General features: G+C 43.2%; 1 protein-coding gene across 2 annotated transcripts in view; it reads left to right on the plus strand.

Moving 5' to 3' along the window:
• Window positions 1-17780, plus strand: part of LOC106612448 (cullin-3) — a 28206-nt gene extending 10426 nt beyond the window's left edge. The window contains exons 3-17 of one of the 2 annotated variants that reach the window (XM_014213577.3): window positions 5416-5529; window positions 5984-6055; window positions 6188-6348; window positions 7278-7392; window positions 7578-7806; window positions 8248-8393; window positions 8679-8855; window positions 9750-9920; window positions 12411-12518; window positions 12902-13026; window positions 13189-13285; window positions 15279-15413; window positions 15745-15931; window positions 16540-16685; window positions 16799-17780. In XM_014213577.3, the coding sequence (XP_014069052.3) occupies window positions 5416-5529; window positions 5984-6055; window positions 6188-6348; window positions 7278-7392; window positions 7578-7806; window positions 8248-8393; window positions 8679-8855; window positions 9750-9920; window positions 12411-12518; window positions 12902-13026; window positions 13189-13285; window positions 15279-15413; window positions 15745-15931; window positions 16540-16685; window positions 16799-16930 (2115 nt within the window). In that variant the 3' untranslated portion in view covers window positions 16931-17780. The remainder of the gene's footprint in view (window positions 1-5415; window positions 5530-5983; window positions 6056-6187; window positions 6349-7277; window positions 7393-7577; window positions 7807-8247; window positions 8394-8678; window positions 8856-9749; window positions 9921-12410; window positions 12519-12901; window positions 13027-13188; window positions 13286-15278; window positions 15414-15744; window positions 15932-16539; window positions 16686-16798) is intronic. The other variant, XM_014213578.3, reaches the window with a different exon arrangement.
• Window positions 17781-17928: the final 148 nt, after the last annotated feature.

Below are 17928 nucleotides of genomic sequence, written 5' to 3' on the forward strand. Positions count from 1 at the left end.
TCTAATATGACTAGCTCTGATGCTCCTCCCTCTTTTTTCCCTGCCCCGCTACAAAGTTTCTCCCTGCAGGCGGTCACTGAGTCCGAGGTGCTAAAGGAGCTCCTTAAATTTAACCCCCAAAAAACATCTGGGTCAAATGGTTTAGACCTTTTCTTCTAAGGTTGCTGCCCATATAATCGCCAAGCCTATCTCTGACCTTTTTAACCCGTCTCTCCTCTCTGGGGAGATTCCCATTGCTTGGAAGGCAGCCATGGTTAGTCCTTTATTTAAAGGGGGAGATCAAGCTGATCTTAACTATTATAGGCCAATTTCTATTTTGCCCCGTTTATCAAAAGTATTGGAAAAACTTGTCAATAATCAACTGACTGGCTTTCTTGATGTCTATAGTATTCTCTCTGGTATGCAATCTGGTTTCTCCTCAGGTTATGGATGTGTCACTGCAACCTTAAAGGTCCTCAATGATGTCACCATTGCCCTTGATTCTAAGCAATGTTGTGCAGCTATTTTTTATTGACTTGGCCAAAGCTTTTGACCGTTCCATTCTTGTGGGCCAGCTAAGGCGCATTGGTGTCTCTGAGGGGTCTTTGACCTGGTTTTCTAACTACCTCCGAGGGCAGTGTATAAAGTCAGAACATCTGCTGTCTCAGCCACTGTCTGTCACCAAGGGTGTATCCCAAGGGTCGATCCTAGGCCCCACGCTCTTCTCCATTTGCATCAACAACATAGCTCAGGCAGTAGGAAGCTCTCTCATCCATTTATATTCAGATGATAGTTTTATACCCAACTGCCCCCCCGATTTTGTGTTCAGCGGGTAAGGGTGCTCTCGAGCGGCTAGATGTTCTTTACCATTTGGCCATCAGATTTGCCACCAATGCTCCTTATAGGACACATCACTGCACTCTATACTCTCCTGTAAACTGGTCATCCCTGTATACACGTCGCAAGACCCACTGGTTGTTTGTTATTTAGAAAGGCCCTCACTCCCCCCTAAGAGGGTTATCTATGATATCTACTGCAGCCCTCAACCTCCACATACAACACCAGTTTTATCTCAATCTCTTCATTCAAAGTCTCAATCATGGACACTCTTACTGACAGTTGTGGCTGCTTTGCGTGATGTATTGTTGTCAAACCTTCTTGCCCTTTGCTGTTGTCTGTGCCCAACAATGTTTGTACCCTGTTTTGTGCAACTACCATGTTGTGCTGCTGCCATGCTGTGTTGCTACCATGTTGTCATGTTGTTGCTACCATGCTGTGTTGTCATGTGTTGCTGTCATGGTATGTTGTCGTCTTAGGTCTCTCTTTATGTAGTGTTGTTGTCTCTCTTGTCGTGATGTGTGTTTTGTCCTGTATTTTTAATCTGAGCACCCATCCCTGCAGGAGGCCTTTACGTAGGCCGTCATTGTAAATAAGAATTTGTTCATACTGGCTTGCCTAGTTAAATAAAGGTTAAGTAAAAATAAAGGTGCTCAAAGTTGACCCATTTTGCACACCCTACCATACAATGAGACATCCATGTCTTTCTCACTGGAAAATATAAACTGTTGAATTTGATATAATTTAAAAGCTTACAAACAGTGTAGTCAAACTATGTGATTATTTATTGAGGAAAAAAAGTTATTTCAATGTTCCTTTTTTAACCTTTATTGCCTTTTATTATCAATTATCAACAAGTCCATGTACTCAAATTTGCATAAGTTGCAGCTTAGACGCTATTTCATATCTGAGGTTTTTGTGTTGTGCCTGCCATCGTTTGAGACACAACGTGCTCTTAAATAAAGGGTGGGTGTCATTTCAATCATCGAAATAGGATAGGTCCATTCTATTAATTATTTCAGACCACTGCAATTCTTGGGCGATATACCATTTACCGGTGGTATTTTGAAATGCAGACGGTATGATTTTCAATACCGTCCTCCCCTTGAATGTTTTGGCATTCAGATCCAAAAAGCTAAGCTAACGTTTAAGTTCCTTGCTCAAAACATGAGAACATATGAAAGCTGGTGGTTAAATATTCCCAGTTAAGAAGTTTTAGGTTGTAGTTATTACAGGAATTAGGACGCGTCGACTATTACTCTCTATACCATTTGTATTTCATATACCTTTGACTATTAGATGTTCTTATAGGCACTTTAGTATTGCCAGCCTAATCTCGGAAGTTGATAGGCTTGAAGTCATAAACAGCGCTGTGCATCAAGCATTGTTAAGAGCTGTTGGCAAAGGCAGTAAAGTGATGTTTGAATGAATGCTTACGAGCCTGCTGCTGCTTACCACCGCTCAGTCAGACTGCTCTATCAAATCATAGACTTAATTATAATATAATAAACACAGAAATATGAGCCTTTGGTCATTAATATGGTCAAATCCGGAAACTATCATTTCGAAAACAAAACGTTTATTCTTTCAGTGAAATACGGAACCCTTCTGTATTTTATCGAACGGGTGGCAACCCTAAGTCTAAATAATGCTGTTACATTGCACAACCTTCAATGTTATATCATAATTATGTAAAATTATGGCAAATTAGTACGCAACAAGCCAGGCGGCCCAAACTGTTGAATATACCCTGACTCTGCTTGCACTTAACGCAAGAGAAGTGACACAATTTCCCTAGTTAATATTGCCCGCTAACATGAACTAAATATGCAGGTTTAAAGAAAAAAAATACTTCTGTGTATTGATTTTAAGAAAGGCATTGATGTTTATGGTTCGGTACATTCGTGCAACGATTGTGCTTTTTTCGCGAATGCGCTTTTGTTACATCATCACCCGTTTGGCGAAGTAGGCTGTGATTCAATGATAAATTAACAGGCACAGCATTGATTATATGCAACGCAGGACAAGCTAGTTAACCTAGTAATATCATCAACCATGTGTAGTTAACTAGCGATTTATGTGAAGATTGATAGCTTATAAAAAAAAAAGTTTAATGCTAGCAAGCAACTTACCTTGGCTCCTTGCAGCCACAAGGTCCTTTTGACGCTGCACTCGCGTAACAGGTGGTCAGCCTGCCACGCAGTTTCCTCGTGGATTGCTATGTAATCGGCGTCCAAAAAGGCTGATTACCAATTATGAAAACTTGAAATCGGCCCTAATTTAATCGTCCGACCTCTAATTGAGACATCAAGTGGTTTGTGATGCGGCTCAGTTGGTAGAGCATGGCACTTGCAATGCTAGGGTTGTGGGTTCGATTCCCACGGGGGATCAGTATGAAAATGTATGCACTCACTACTGTAAGTTGCTCTGGATAAGACCATCTACTAAAATGTAATAGGAATGAAATGGCCATTTAAGTTTTCAGATATAAATAAGTTGCATTGGTCCTTCTGAGTGGTGCAGCAGTCTAAGGCACTGCAGTGCTTGAGGCCCAGCCCAGTGGTCTAAGGCAGGGTTTGGCCGGCCGGGATGACCTTGTCCCATCGCGCTCTAGCGACTCGTGTGGCAGGCCGGTGGCATGCACTCTGACACGGTCGCCAGTTGTACAGTGTTTCCTCCAACACATTGGTGCGGCTGGCTTCCGGTTTAAGCGAGCAGTGTGTCAACAAGCAGTGCGGCTTGGCAGGGTCATGTTTCGGGGGACGCATGGCTCTCGACCTTCGCCTCTCCCGAGTCCGTACGAGAGTTGCAGCGATGGGACAAGACTGTAACTACCAATTGGATACCACGAAATCTCCAGAGATGTTTGATCGGGTTCAAGTCCGGATCTCTGGCTGGGCCACTCACAGACATTCAGAGAATTGTCCCGAAGCCACTCCTGTGTTGTCTTGGATGTGTGCTTAGGGTTGTTGTCCTGTTGGAAGGTGAACCTTCGCCCCAGTCTGAGGTCCTGAGCGCTCTGGAGCAGATTTTCATCAAGGATCACTCTACTTTGCTCCGTACATCTCCCTCGATCCTGACTAGTCTCCCAGTCCCTGCCACTGAAAAACATCACCACATCATGATGATGCTGCCACCACCATTCTTCACAGTAGGGATGGTGCCAGGTTTCCTCCAGATGTGACGCTTGGGATTCAGGCCAAAGTGTTCAATCTTGGTTTCATCAGACCAGAGAATCTTGTTTCTCATGGTCTGAGTCTTTAGGTGCCTTTTGGCAAACTCCAAGCGGGCTGTCATGTGCCTTTTATTGGGGCGGCAGGTAGCCTAGTGGTTAGAGCGTTGGACTAGTAACCGGAAGGATGCTAGATCGAATCCCCGAGCTGACAAGGTAAAAATCTGTTGTTCTGCCCCTGAACAAGGCAGTTAACCCACTGTTCCTAGGCCATCTTTGTAAATAAGAATTTGTTCTCAACTGGCTTGCCTAGTTCAATAAAGGTTAAATAATAACAAATAAAATGTGCCTTTTACTAAGGAGTGGCTTCTGTTTCGCCACTCTACTATAAAGGCCTGATTGCTGGAGTGCTACAGAGATGGTTGTCCTTCTGGAAGGGTCTCCCATCTCCAAAGAGGAACTCTGGAGCTCTGTCAGAGTGACCATCGGGTTCTTGGTCACCTCCCTGACCAAGGCCCTTCGGCCAAACTGAACAGCAGGGCGGCCAGCTCTAGGAAGAGTCTCGGTGGTTCCAAACTTCTTCCATTTAAGAATGATGGAGGCGACTGTGTTCTTGGGGACCTTCAATGCCACGTCCATTTTTTTTTCGTACCCTTCCCCAGATATGTGCCTCGACACAATCCTGTCTCGTAGCTCTACGAACAATTCCTTCGACCTCGTGGCTTGGTTTTTGCTCTGACATGCACTGTCAACTGTGGTACCTTTTATATAGACAGGTGTGTGCCTTTCCAAATCATGCCCAATCAATTGAATTTAACACACGTGGACTCCAATAAAGTTGTAGAAACATGTCAAGGAGAATCAATGAAAACAGGATGCACCTGAGCTCAATTTCGAGACTCTTAGCAAAGTGTCTGAATACTTAAATGAAGAAATTGTTTTTTATTTGTAATACATTTGCAAAAAAATTCTAAACCTGTTATCGCTTTGTCACTATGGGTTATTGTGTGTAGATTGCTGAGGAATGTTTTGTATTTCATCCATTTTAGAATAAGGCTGTAGCGTAACAAAATGTGGAAAATGTCAAGGGGTCTGAATACTTTCCGAATGCACTGTAAGTACAACAGATTCATCAGTAGGTGATTATAGTGAGCTGAGAGGGGTTCACTTTCCATTGAGATAGTGTGTCAGTATGCTGGGCACTGTTTCACTAAATGGATGATATTTCTCTGCCCGAAGTTGATGAGCACAGTGTTCTTTAGAGTCCCATACAGAGAGAGGAGCTTGTGGAGGGAGAGACTCACGGACAGAGAGAGTGTGTCATGCAGAGAAATCGAGTTGGGCTCAGTGTGCCAAGTCATCAGTGTGGTGTTGTAGTATCAAACCTCTCTGCCTCTCTGCCTGACTGTGCTGCTGCTTCCCCACAGGTACGGGAAGATGTCCTCAACTCACTAAACAACAACTTCCTCCAAACACTAAACCAAGCCTGGAACGACCACCAGACAGCCATGGTCATGATCAGAGACATCCTCATGTACATGGTGAGTGGCACCACCAGCTACCAGAGCCATGTATTTAGAGAGTTATGTTTTAATTCTAGACATACATAGCATTATTTTAATATTCCCCATGTAAAGTGAATGGGATGCTAACATGGCTGCCATAGTATTGTAGGGTCATGTAAATGCATCATTATGCAGAAACCTCAATGTCCAAACTCTCTAAATACATGGCTCTGACAGCTACAAGGTGCAGTCGTAAACCAGGGATGTTTTACAAAAAAAACATGTTTTTAGTATTTTGTTCATTCGTTGTTCCAGTCAGCAGATACGTTTTCAAGATACAGAACAAATCTAAAAGTGATGCTACGTTTTGCATCATTGTGTTTTGCATCATCACACTTTTAGAAAACGTAACTGCTGACATGCACAATTTGTCCTTATCAGACGTGCACACTTCTTAGTTATTAGGATTTGACTGTATTTCTCAATACAGTGTCATCTCGTAACCCTCCCTTGGACTGGTAATGCATTGCTTCCTGGCTGCAGGTCTCAAACGCGCTCCGGGGTGAGGTACAGATCTGAGATCAGCTTCCCATCCACCAATCCTAAACATAACCATTAGAGGGGGAAATGGAAAACTTGCCCAAGATCAGCCTTGAATGTCAAAGCTTCAACCTCTCTTCCTCTTGTTTCCCAGGACCGGGTGTACGTGCAGCAGAACAATGTGGAGAATGTCTACAACCTGGGCCTGATCATCTTCAGAGACCAGGTGGTGCGCTACGGCTGCATCCGAGACCACCTCCGACAGACCCTCCTGGACATGATCGCACGAGAGAGGAAGGGCGAAGTGGTGGACAGGTATAATAATATGACCCGTTTATATACAGGCCCCGTTCGACTTCTTTAAAAGTGTACAAACTCCTAGCTTCGTTGAAGGAATCACTGAAATGACTTGACAAGTGTAATCACTGGAAGTGACTGTAAGCCATGCGGCAGAACGCTTGTGTTCGTCTGTCCAGTCATGTCTAAGCATCGACTGTTTGAAGGGAGGAGGGAAGGATGCACTTTGAAGGAATTCGAACAAAGCCACAGTTTCTGAGCTGAAGGAAGCAGTGTTTTTCCCGATAAAGAAAACCACAACTGTAATCCATGATTATTTCATTGTGCTCTTTGTTGAATTTAAAACGTATCTGATACAGTCTTTGAGCTGACCCAGACCTAAATGGTATCCTATACACTGAGCGTACAAAACATTAGGAGTTGCACCCACTTTTTCTCTCAGAACAGCCTCAATTCGTCGGGGCATGGACTCTACAAGGTGTCTAAAGCGTTCCACAGGGATGCTGGCCCATGTTGACCCCAATGCTTCCCACAGTTGTCAAGTTGGCTGGATGTCCTTTGGGTGGTGGACCATTCTTGATACACACAGGAAACTTGAGTGTGAAAAACCCAGCAGCGTTGCAGTTCTTGACACACTGAAATGTCTCAATTGTCTCGACTTAAAAATTCTTCTTTAACCTGTCTCCTCCCCTTCATCTTCATTGATTTTGAAGTGGATTTAACAAGTGACATCAATAAGGGATCATGGCTTTCACCTGGTCAGTCTGTCATGGACAGGCACATAATAGAATGCAATTTGGGACTCACTGTACTTGACACATGGACTGAATTAGAATGAATCTGTAGAGGTGTCTTTTAACCTGACCCTGTTTGTCTCTGTCTGTCTCTCTGTGTCTGTCTGTCTCTCTCTGTCTGTCTCACTCTCGCTCTTTCGCTCTCTCTCTCAGGGGGGCGATCAGAAATGCCTGCCAGATGTTAATGATCTTAGGCCTCGAAGGGAGGTCGGTTTACGAAGAGGACTTTGAGGCCCCGTTTTTAGAAATGTCTGCAGAGTTCTTCCAGGTTTGTAAGAATCCCCTCCCCCCCACATCTATTCATACATTTCATTCGCATGAATGCTATGTGTCATGCACGTTGACTTGCATTGATATTTGTTGTTTGCCTACTGTTATCATATTATGTACATCATGTGTATGCCCTCTCAGTCACCCAAGGCGCTCCTAACCCCATGTTTGTTTGCCCTCCAGATGGAAAGTCAAAAGTTTTTGGCGGAGAACAGCGCAAGCGTGTACATAAAGAAAGTGGAGGCGCGGATAAACGAGGAGATTGAGCGAGTGCTGCACTGCCTGGACAAGACGACGGAAGAGCCCATCGTCAAGGTGGTGGAGCGGGAGCTCATCTCCAAGCACATGAAGACCATCGTGGAAATGGAGAACTCGGGCCTTGTCCACATGCTCAAGAACGGAAAGACAGAGGGTCAGTTTGCCACACTACTACTACTCCAGTCCCGGCTATACTTTGCATCCCAAATGGCATCTTATTCCCTATGCAGTGAAATACCTTTGACAGGGCCGATAGGGCTCTGGTCAAAAGTAGTGCACTATATAGGACATAGGGTGCCATTTGGGACACCAGCCTTTTTAATTTTTTCATGAAAGGGATATTTCACCCTGATGTTAAAGTTTTTCAGACATTTGCATACCTCTTAAGAGGTCTTTTGCAGAGCAGAATAATTGAGTAATGTACATTGTGTGAATGTGTGTTGTTATCGTGTGCATACTTGGCACCACCCGTGCCATTGTTTTGATATCAATGTCAGCAATTCAATATTTATTGTGAAAGATATTAGTGGGTGGTCTTTGGATACTAATGTGTTTGTACTGATGTGTGTGTGCGTGTGTGCATGCGTGAACACAGACCTGGCGTGTATGTATAAGCTCTTTAGCAGAGTGCCAAACGGACTGAAGACCATGTGTGAGTGCATGAGCTCCTACCTCCGCGAGCAGGGCAAGGCGCTGGTGTCAGAGGAGGGCGAGGGCAAAAACCCTGTGGATTACATCCAGGTAATTTACACCGGAAGTGACATCATTGGCACGGGGCAGGGGGTCCACAAAAAATGTATCTCTGGCTATATTCCCATTCCTTCCCATTCTCCCAAAGTGTGCATTTCCACACTCCCTGGTCATGGATTTAACAATAGGGGAAACTCCACTGAATGCTTACACCGATTCAATGTTTTTAAATCCACTGCAGGGATGCAATTTCTGTTGTTATACTCCATATTGCCACTAGATGGCAGATACACAAGAGCATGTGTTCTTCCTTCCTCTGGTTTTTGTTCTCTGCAGGGTCTGTTGGATCTGAAGTCGCGTTTCGACCGCTTCCTTCTAGAGTCGTTCAACAACGACCGGCTCTTCAAGCAGACCATCGCAGGGGACTTTGAATACTTCCTCAACCTCAACTCGCGCTCCCCCGAGTACCTCTCCTTGTTCATCGACGACAAGCTGAAGAAAGGCGTAAAAGGAGTGAGTCGTTTTCTGATGTAATGGGGTGGAACGTTTCTCTCCTCAGGGCACACAGGCTGCGTCCCTAATGACACCATATTCTCTATATAGTGCTCTACTTTTAACCAGAGCCCGATGGCACCATATTCACTACATAGTGCCCTACTTTTGACCAGGGCCCAATATAAGGAATAGGTGCCATTTGATTGTGACACATATTTGGTTGTGTTTCTGATTATGTTGTGCCCAGTAGAAATTAATGGTAAATAATGTATTGTCATTTAGGAGTAACTTTTATTGTTAATAAGAATATAATATATTTCTAAACACTTCTACATTAATTTGGATGCTACCATGATTACAGATAATCCTGAATGAATCGTGAATAATGATAAGTGTGAAAGTTATACGCACAAATATAACAATACATTATTTACCATGAATTTCTATTGGGCACAAAATAATCTGAAACACAACCAAATATAACAGAAAATGCATCCAACACATTTGTAGAGTCACACGCTTGATGTAGTCATTGCATGCAATGAATATGGGACCGAATACTACACTTTTTACTACTTTAATACACATAAGTGAATTTGTCCCGGTACTTTTGGTCCCCTAAAATGTACAAAAAGTGATGTAATTGCTGAACGGTTCACCTGATATGGATGAAAATGACCTAAAATGAAAGCTGACGGACTCCACTTTAACCTCATTGTATCGTTTCAAATTCAAAGTGCCAGAGTACAGAGCCAAAACAGCAACAAACTGGTCACTGTCCCAAAACTTTTGGAGCTCACTGTATAAGGAGTTCAATATATTTGATTAAATCAGTGTTTCAAATGTAATCATTTAAAGTGTGTATGTGTGCTCGTGTAACATTCGATGTCCTCTTGTTCTGTGTGTGTGTAGTTGACGGAGCAGGAGGTGGAGTCGATCCTGGACAAGGCCATGGTGCTCTTCAGGTTCATGCAGGAGAAGGATGTGTTTGAGAGGTACTACAAACAGCACCTGGCCAGGAGGCTGCTCACCAACAAGAGCGTCTCGGACGACTCGGAGAAGAACATGATCTCTAAGCTCAAGGTGAGGAAACAGGAGGAGGAAGAGTAGTAGCTGCGTATCTTAAGATCATCCATCCATTAACAGATTCATCAACTGTTTGTTTCAGATATACAGTGCATTTGGAAAGTATTCAGACCCTTTTACTTTTTCCACATGTTGTGACCTTAGTCTTATTCTAAAATGAATATAAGTAATTTTTTCAAATTTATTACAAATAGAATACTGAAATATCACATTTACATTAGCATCCAGACCCTTTACTCAGTACTTTGTTGAAGAACCTTTGGCAGCGATTACAGCCTTGAGTCTTCTTGGATATGACGCTACAAGCGTGGCACAACTGTATTTGGGGAGTTTCTCCCATTCTTCTCTGCAGATCCTCTCGAGCTCTGTCAGGTTGGATGGGGAGCGTCGCTGCATAGCTATTTTCAGGTCTCTCCAGAGATGTTGTCTCTGGCTGGGCCACTCAAGGACATTCAGAGACTTGTTCCGAAGCCAGTCCTGCTTTGTCTTGGCTTTGTGCTTAGGGTCGTTGTCCTGTTAGAGGTGAACCTTCGCCCCAGTCTGAGGTTGGTGAAGGTTTTCATTAAGGATATCTCTGTACTTTGCTCTGTTCATCTTTCCCTCGATCCTGACTAGTCTCCCAGTCCTTGCCGCTGAAAAAAATCCACAGAGCATGATGCTGACTCCACCATGCTTCACCGTAGGAAGGGTGCCAGGTTTCCTCCAGACATGACGCCTGGCATTCAGGCCAAAGAGTTCGATCTTGGTTTCATCAGACAAGAGAATCTTGTTTATCATGGTCTGAGTACTTTAGATGCCTTTTGGCAACTCCAAGCAGGCTGTCATGTGCCTTTTACTGAGGAGTGGCTTCTGTCTGGCCACTCTACCATAAAGGCCTGATTTCTGGAGTACTACAGAGATGGTTGTCAGTGACCATTGGGTTCTTGGTCAGCTCCCTGACCAAGGCCCTTCTCCCCCGATTGCCTGGCGGCCAGCTCTAGGAAGAGTCTTGGTGGTTCCAAACTTCTTCCATTTTAAGAATGATGGAGGCCACTGTGTTCTTGGGGACCTTCAATGCTACATACATTTTTTTGGTAATCTTCACCAGATCTGTGCCTCATCACAATCCTGTCTCGTAGCTCTACGGACAATTCCTTCGACCTCGTGGCTTGGTTTTTGCTCTGACATGCACTGTCAACTGTGAGACCTTATATAGACAGGTGGGTGTCTTTTCAAAATCATGTCCTATCAATTGAATTTACCACAGGTGGTCTCCAATCAAGTTGTAGAAACATCAAGGATGATCAATGGAAACAGGATGCACCTGAGCTCAATTTCGAGTCTCATTGCAAAGGGTCTGAATACTTATGGAAGTAAGGCATCTGTTTTTTTGTTTTTTTTAAATTAATACATTTGCAACAATTTCGAAAAACCTGTTTTCACTTTGTCATTATGAGGTATTGTGTGTAGATTGATGAGATTTTTTTTTTTAATAAGGCTTTAACATAACAAAATGTGGAAAAAGTCAAGGGGTCTGAATACTTTCCGAATGCATTGTATTGTAGCACCTTCAATACCTAATAAGTGCAACCTTAAGATTTGCAATAAAAGTATATACCAGACCTGTGTTCAAATACTTTGAGCATTTGCGTTAGCCTGCTTGGGGTGCCATGTGGGTGGGGTTTGCACTTTTGGTAATTTTCAATTTGGTTCAATTGCAAAGCTAAAATATTTTAAATTGTATTTTGATCCCAGTTCTGATACTTTACACAATGCAATACATTTTTAACTTGAACTGCACCAGTGGTGGAAAAAGTACCCAATTGTTATGCTTGAGTAAAAGTAAAGATACCTTAATAGAAAATAACTAAAGTAAAAGTAAGGCACTCAGTAAAATACTACTTGAGTAAAAGTCTAAAAGTATTTGGCTTTAAATATCCTTAAGTATCAAAAGTAAAAGTACAAATTATTTCAAATTCCTTAGATTAAGCAAACCAGATGTCACCATTTTCTTTTCTTTTTTTAATTTACGGATAGACGGGGCACACTCGGACATCATTCATAAACAAAGCATTTGTGTTTCGTGAGTCCGCCAGGTCAGAGGCAGTAGGGATGACCAGGGATGGTCTCTTGATAAGTGCGTGAATTGGACCATTTCTCTGTGCTGCTAAGCATTCGAAATGTACAAAGTACTTTTGGGGTTCAGGGAAAATGTATGGAGTAAAAAGTCCTTTTTTTTTTTTCTTTTTTTTTAAATAATGTAGTGAAGTCAAATTAAAAATGGTAAAAAATAGAAATAGTAAAGTACAGATACCCCAAAAAACTACTTAAGTAAAACATACTTTCATACCTTTTGAACTGTACAAACTGTATGTTGAACTATAGCTCAGCTGAGTGAAGAGTCAGTGTGACAGAAACGATAGCGCGAGTGAAGTGTTGTTTAATAGATCTGTATCATCCCGTATATCTCTCTCTTCCTCTCGCTCTTTCTCTGGTTCCCCTGGCCAGACGGAGTGTGGTTGCCAGTTCACCTCCAAACTGGAAGGCATGTTCCGAGACATGAGCATCTCAAACACAACCATGGACGAGTTCCGCCAACATCTACAGTCAACGGCGGTGAGACACAGAGACACCCACTCACAGAACCAGTCCAATGTTGGTTCTGGGGAACATAGAGCTCGCCAGCTTGTAGTCCTAAAAAAATAGACATGAGTTACCTCTGGTTCGTTCAGCCATTCCTATGGGGAAAGAATAGGGTTTTGGGACAAAACATATAAGCTCACCTAAGCCTGTGTTTACCACAGACCTTATTTTTGGCATTAATCAAAAACTCCATTCATTTTCCCATAGGCTTTGTCCAAAGAAGCCATTACTATTGCTCTCTATTTAACCTAGCATTAGCTCTCTCAAAGCGAAGAGCACATCTTATGGAGCTTTTGATGGTCATTCTGACCGTTGGGAACCTCGGTGAAAGACGTATATCTAACTTCCATCCCCAGGTGTCGTTGGGTGGAGTCGATCTCACAGTGAGAGTTTTGACGACCGGTTACTGGCCAACGCAGTCCGCCACACCCAAATGTAATATCCCCCCTTCTCCTCGACATGCATTTGAAGTCTTTAGAAGGTTTGTCCATCTCCTCTTTGTCCTTCACTGTATCTCAGCTACTTTGAATAACAGAGGCCATGTAATTCTCTGCTGCAGGTTGTGGAAGTGGGGCGCGGTCCATTGTCTGTGTTTATCTTTAATGCTGTAGTGTGTGACTGTCCTCTGATTTTGTGGCAATAGATTTTATCTGGCAAAACACAGCGGCAGGCAGCTCACGTTGCAGCATCACATGGGTTCTGCAGACCTCAACGCCACCTTCTACGGCCCAATCAAAAAGGTATGCAGGGGACAGCCTTTGACTGGCTGGCAGGTATACAGACTGATACACACACACACACCACTAATGTCAACATCAGGCCTTGATAACAGCAGGTGTATGAAGGCTGTACTTGCCTTTGAATATGGGATGAACATTGATGTGTGTGTGTGTGGGGGGGGGGGGGGGGGGCTAAAGTTGAAGTCAGAAGTTTAAATACACTTAGGTTGGAGTCATTAAAACAAGTTTTTCAACCACTCCACAAATTTCTTGTTAACAAACTAGTTTTGGCAAGTTGGTTAGGACATCTACTTTGTGCATGAAACAAGTAATTTTTCCAACAATTGTTTACAGACAGATTATTTCAAGTATAATTCACTGTATCACAATTCCAGTGGGTCAGAAGTTTACATACACTAAGTTGACTGTGCCTTTAAACAGCTTGGAAAATTCCAGAAAATGATGTCATGGCTTTAGAAGCTTCTGATAGGCTGATTGACATCATTTTAGTCAATTGGAGGTGTACCTGTGGATGTATTTCAAGGCCTACCTTCATACACAGTGCCTCTTTGCGTGACATCATGGGAAAATCCAAAGAAGTCAGCCAAGACCTCAGAAAACAAATTGTAGACCTCCACAAGTCTGGTTCATCCTTGAGAGCAATTTCCAAACGCCTGAAGGTACCACATTCATCTGTACAAACAATAGTACGCAAGTATAAACACCATGGGACCACGGAGCCGTCATACCGCTCAGGAAGGAGATGCGTTCTGTCTCCTAGAGATGAATGTACTTTGGTGCAAAAAGTGCAAATCAATCCCAGAACAACAACAAAGGACCTTGTGAAGATGCTGGAGGAAACAGGTACAAAAGTATCTATATCCACAGTAAAACGAGTCCTATATCGACATAACCTGAAAGGCCGCTCAGCAAGGAAGAAACCACTGCTCCAAAACCGGCATAAAAAAGACAAGACTACATTTACATTTACATTTTAGTCATTTAGCAGACGCTCTTATCCAGCGCTTATCCAGACTTACAGTAGTGAATGCATACATTTCATTTCATACATTTTTTTTCTGTGCTGGCCCCCCGTGGGAATCGAACCCACAACCCTGGCGTTGCAAACACCATGCTCTACCAACTGAGCTACAGGGAAGGTTTGCAGTTTGCAACTGCACCTGGGGACAAAGATCTTACTTTTTGGAGAAATGTCCTCTGGTCTGATGAAACAAAAATAGAACTGTTTGGCCATAATGACCATCGTTATGTTTGGAGGAAAAAGGGGGAGGCTTGCAAGCCGAAGAACACCATCCCAACCGTGAAGCACGGGGGTGACAGCATCATGTTGTGGGGGTGCTTTGCTGCAGGAGGGACTGGTGACAATGACCCCATGTATACTTCCAAAGTTGTGGCAAAAAAAAGGACAACAAAGTCAGGGTATTGGAGTAACCATCACAAAGCCTTGACCTCAATCCTATAGACAATTTGTAGGCAGACCTGAAAAAGCGTGTGCGAGCAAGGAGGCCTACAAACCTGACTCAGTTACACCAGCTCTGTCTGGAGGAATGGGCCAAAATTCACCCAACTTATTGCGGGAAGCTTGTGGAAGGCTACCTGACACGTTTGACCCAAGTTAAACAATTTAAAGGCAATGCTACCAAATACTAATTGAGTGTATGTAAACTTCTGACCCACTGGGAATGTGATGAAAGAAATAAAAGCTGAAATAATTCTACTATTATTCTGACGTTTCACATTCTTAAAATAAAGTGGTGATCCTAACTGACCTAAAACAGGGAGTTTTTACTAGAGTTAAATGTCAGGAATTGTGAAAAACTGAGTTTAAATGTATTTGGCTAAGGTGAATATAAACTTCCGACTTCAACTGTATGTGTTTATATAAGCATGACATAGTCAGTGATTGAACAGAGGCTACATTGATTACTCCTGTGTGACTGAGTTACCTGAAGGCGGCCGGCCGGTGGTGACCTCTCTTCTCCTCTCCTCCCAGGAGGACGGCTTGGAGGTGGGGGTGGGCGGCGCCCAAGTAACAGGCTCCAACACCAGGAAGCACATACTGCAGGTGTCCACCTTCCAGATGACAATACTTATGCTCTTCAACAACCGGGAGAAGTCCATGTTTGAGGTACAGCCACTAATTGAATGCATAGCACATCACAGAATAAAGTCAAGTTTGTCAGGAGTCAAGTAATAAAGTCAAGTTTGTAAGGATGTGATGTATTTGGGTAAAGTGATGTCATTATTATATGTGCAGGATGTTCATGTTTGTGGTCTGGCAATGTCTTTCCCTGAGGGAATAAATAAAGTTATATTGAACTGAAAAAGTTAGACACTCTTGTTTCTCTAAAAAACTATTTATTCTTTTGGTTTCAGTATAGTGCGTCATGGATCAAAGGATCCCTCTGCCTCATCTCCATCTCTCCTCTTTGTCCCCATCTCTCGCTCTCGCGGTGTAGGAGATCCAGCAGGAGACAGACATCCCGGAGAGGGAGCTAGTGCGAGCGCTGCAGTCGCTGGCCTGCGGGAAGCCCACCCAGCGGGTCCTCACCAAGGAGCCCAAGTCGAAGGAGATCGAGAACGGTCATGTGTTCACCGTCAACGACCAGTTCACCTCCAAGCTGCACCGCGTCAAAATCCAGACAGGTAGACAAACCCAGTTAGCCATACAGACCGGTCTTGTAGAACACAGATTTAAAGAGCTAGGGCATGCAAAACCGAAATGGCACAAAAACAACCAGGATTTATCTTGTTTCAACATTGGTTTCTGAAGCATGGCGTTGAACTGTATGCATACCAACCTTCTAGGGTCATTCTAACCACAGAATTATAATGAGATTCTATTTATCTGATTCTACCTCTCAGATAATTGTAGTGAAAACCCCACTGATCTCCACTCGTCTGGATAGCCCAGCCAAAGATTCACCTGTGTAGCGTGAATTTATTTTTTATTTAACTAGGCAAGTCGGTTAAGAACAAAGTCTTATTTACAATGACGGCCTACTCAGCCTAACCCGGATAACGCTGGGCCAATTGTGTGCTGCCCTATGGGACTCCCAATCACGGCCGGATGTGATACAGCCTGGATACAAACCAGGGACTGTAGTGATGCCTCTTGTACTGAGATGCAGTGCTTTAGACCGCTGCGCCACTCGGGAGCCCAATGATATAGCCCTGTGAATGATATAGTCCTGTGCATATAGCTGTCATATGAGAGGCCCGGCTGAAATTGGTTTCCTTGTGTTGGTCGCTAGTCGCCGCTAAGCAAGGAGAGACGGACCCGGAGAGGAAGGAGACGCGGCAGAAAGTGGACGATGATAGGAAGCATGAGATCGAGGCGGCCATCGTCCGCATCATGAAGTCTAGAAAGAAGATGCAGCATAACGTGTTGGTAGCAGAGGTCAGTGGAATACAGTGTATGAACATTGTGTTTCGGGGTACTTCTGTCTGTACCTCTCAGTAATTAGATGTAAGATCCGGTTCTGATTGTGTCTGTTTGTACCATCTCTCCAGGTCACCCAGCAATTGCGATCGCGATTCCTCCCCAGTCCTGTAGTCATCAAGAAGCGCATTGAAGGACTCATTGAGCGGGAATATTTGGCACGGACACCGGAGGATCGCAAAGTGTACACTTATGTAGCATAAAGGCGTGAATTCAATCAAACTTGACACAAAAATAAACAATACTTTTTTTGGGGGGGGGGTCTTGTTATGTGTATGAACTTGGAAGTTTGGCTGATATTGGGAAGCTTACCTTTCTTTCATTGGAAAAAAAAAAGACAAGGTTTTTTTAATACATTTTAGCTAAATGGAGGGATTGGATATAGCTTTGTTACAGTTTCATGTTCCTTATGTGGCCTTGGGGAGAATTTGGGCGGAGAGTGGGAATGCATCAAATGTACTGCATTCAAGCCCAATAAACAAAGGAAAAGAAAACTAGCATAAACAAAATAATACAAAACATATACCAAGCGAATGTGGGTTGGCTACACAAAGACCAAGAAAATATTTGAAATTTCTCCCGTTTTAAATGTTGATGTAAATGTGTTTGTGTTTTTTCGTGGCACCATGCTGGTTGTACAGGTTGTCAGACACTATTGGCCTTTTTTCCCCTCTAGGACTTTAATCAAAGAGAAGAGGACATGGATGTTGTTGCTGGTTTGCAGAGAACAGGAGCAGTTGCTTGATAGCATGCTTTATCTTATGGAGTGCTCTATACAAGGTGTATTTTTTATTTTTCAATGTGGCCTATTGTAAAATTGGATCGCCAGCCCAGAAAATATTTCTCTCCTTGGAATTGTAGGTCTTCCCAATGCAGATCACAATGGGAAGTTCTTTTTTTTTTTTTCTTCTTATTGCATTTCAATTGGAACCAATTTATCACCATGTTTTAATGTGTATAAATTGTAAATAATTATACTCACTAAAGTGGACTGTACAGGGCCTAGTTTTCATCATATTAAGTGTAGAAAAATAAATTGTACAACGAAGGGTATTTTGCCTCCTACCTGTTTCACAACTCTGCCTTGTGTATTCCTCTCTGAGAGCAGAGAAAGCCACACTAAAATGGTCTTTACTGTGAAATATCTTCGCCTCTGACCATAATTGAAGCTTAATGCATAGAGGGAACCACAGTCAAACTG

The sequence above is a fragment of the Salmo salar genome, chromosome 09 (genome assembly GCF_965601325.2).
Source record: "Salmo salar chromosome 09, fSalSal1, whole genome shotgun sequence".
Classification (NCBI taxonomy): domain Eukaryota; kingdom Metazoa; phylum Chordata; class Actinopteri; order Salmoniformes; family Salmonidae; genus Salmo; species Salmo salar.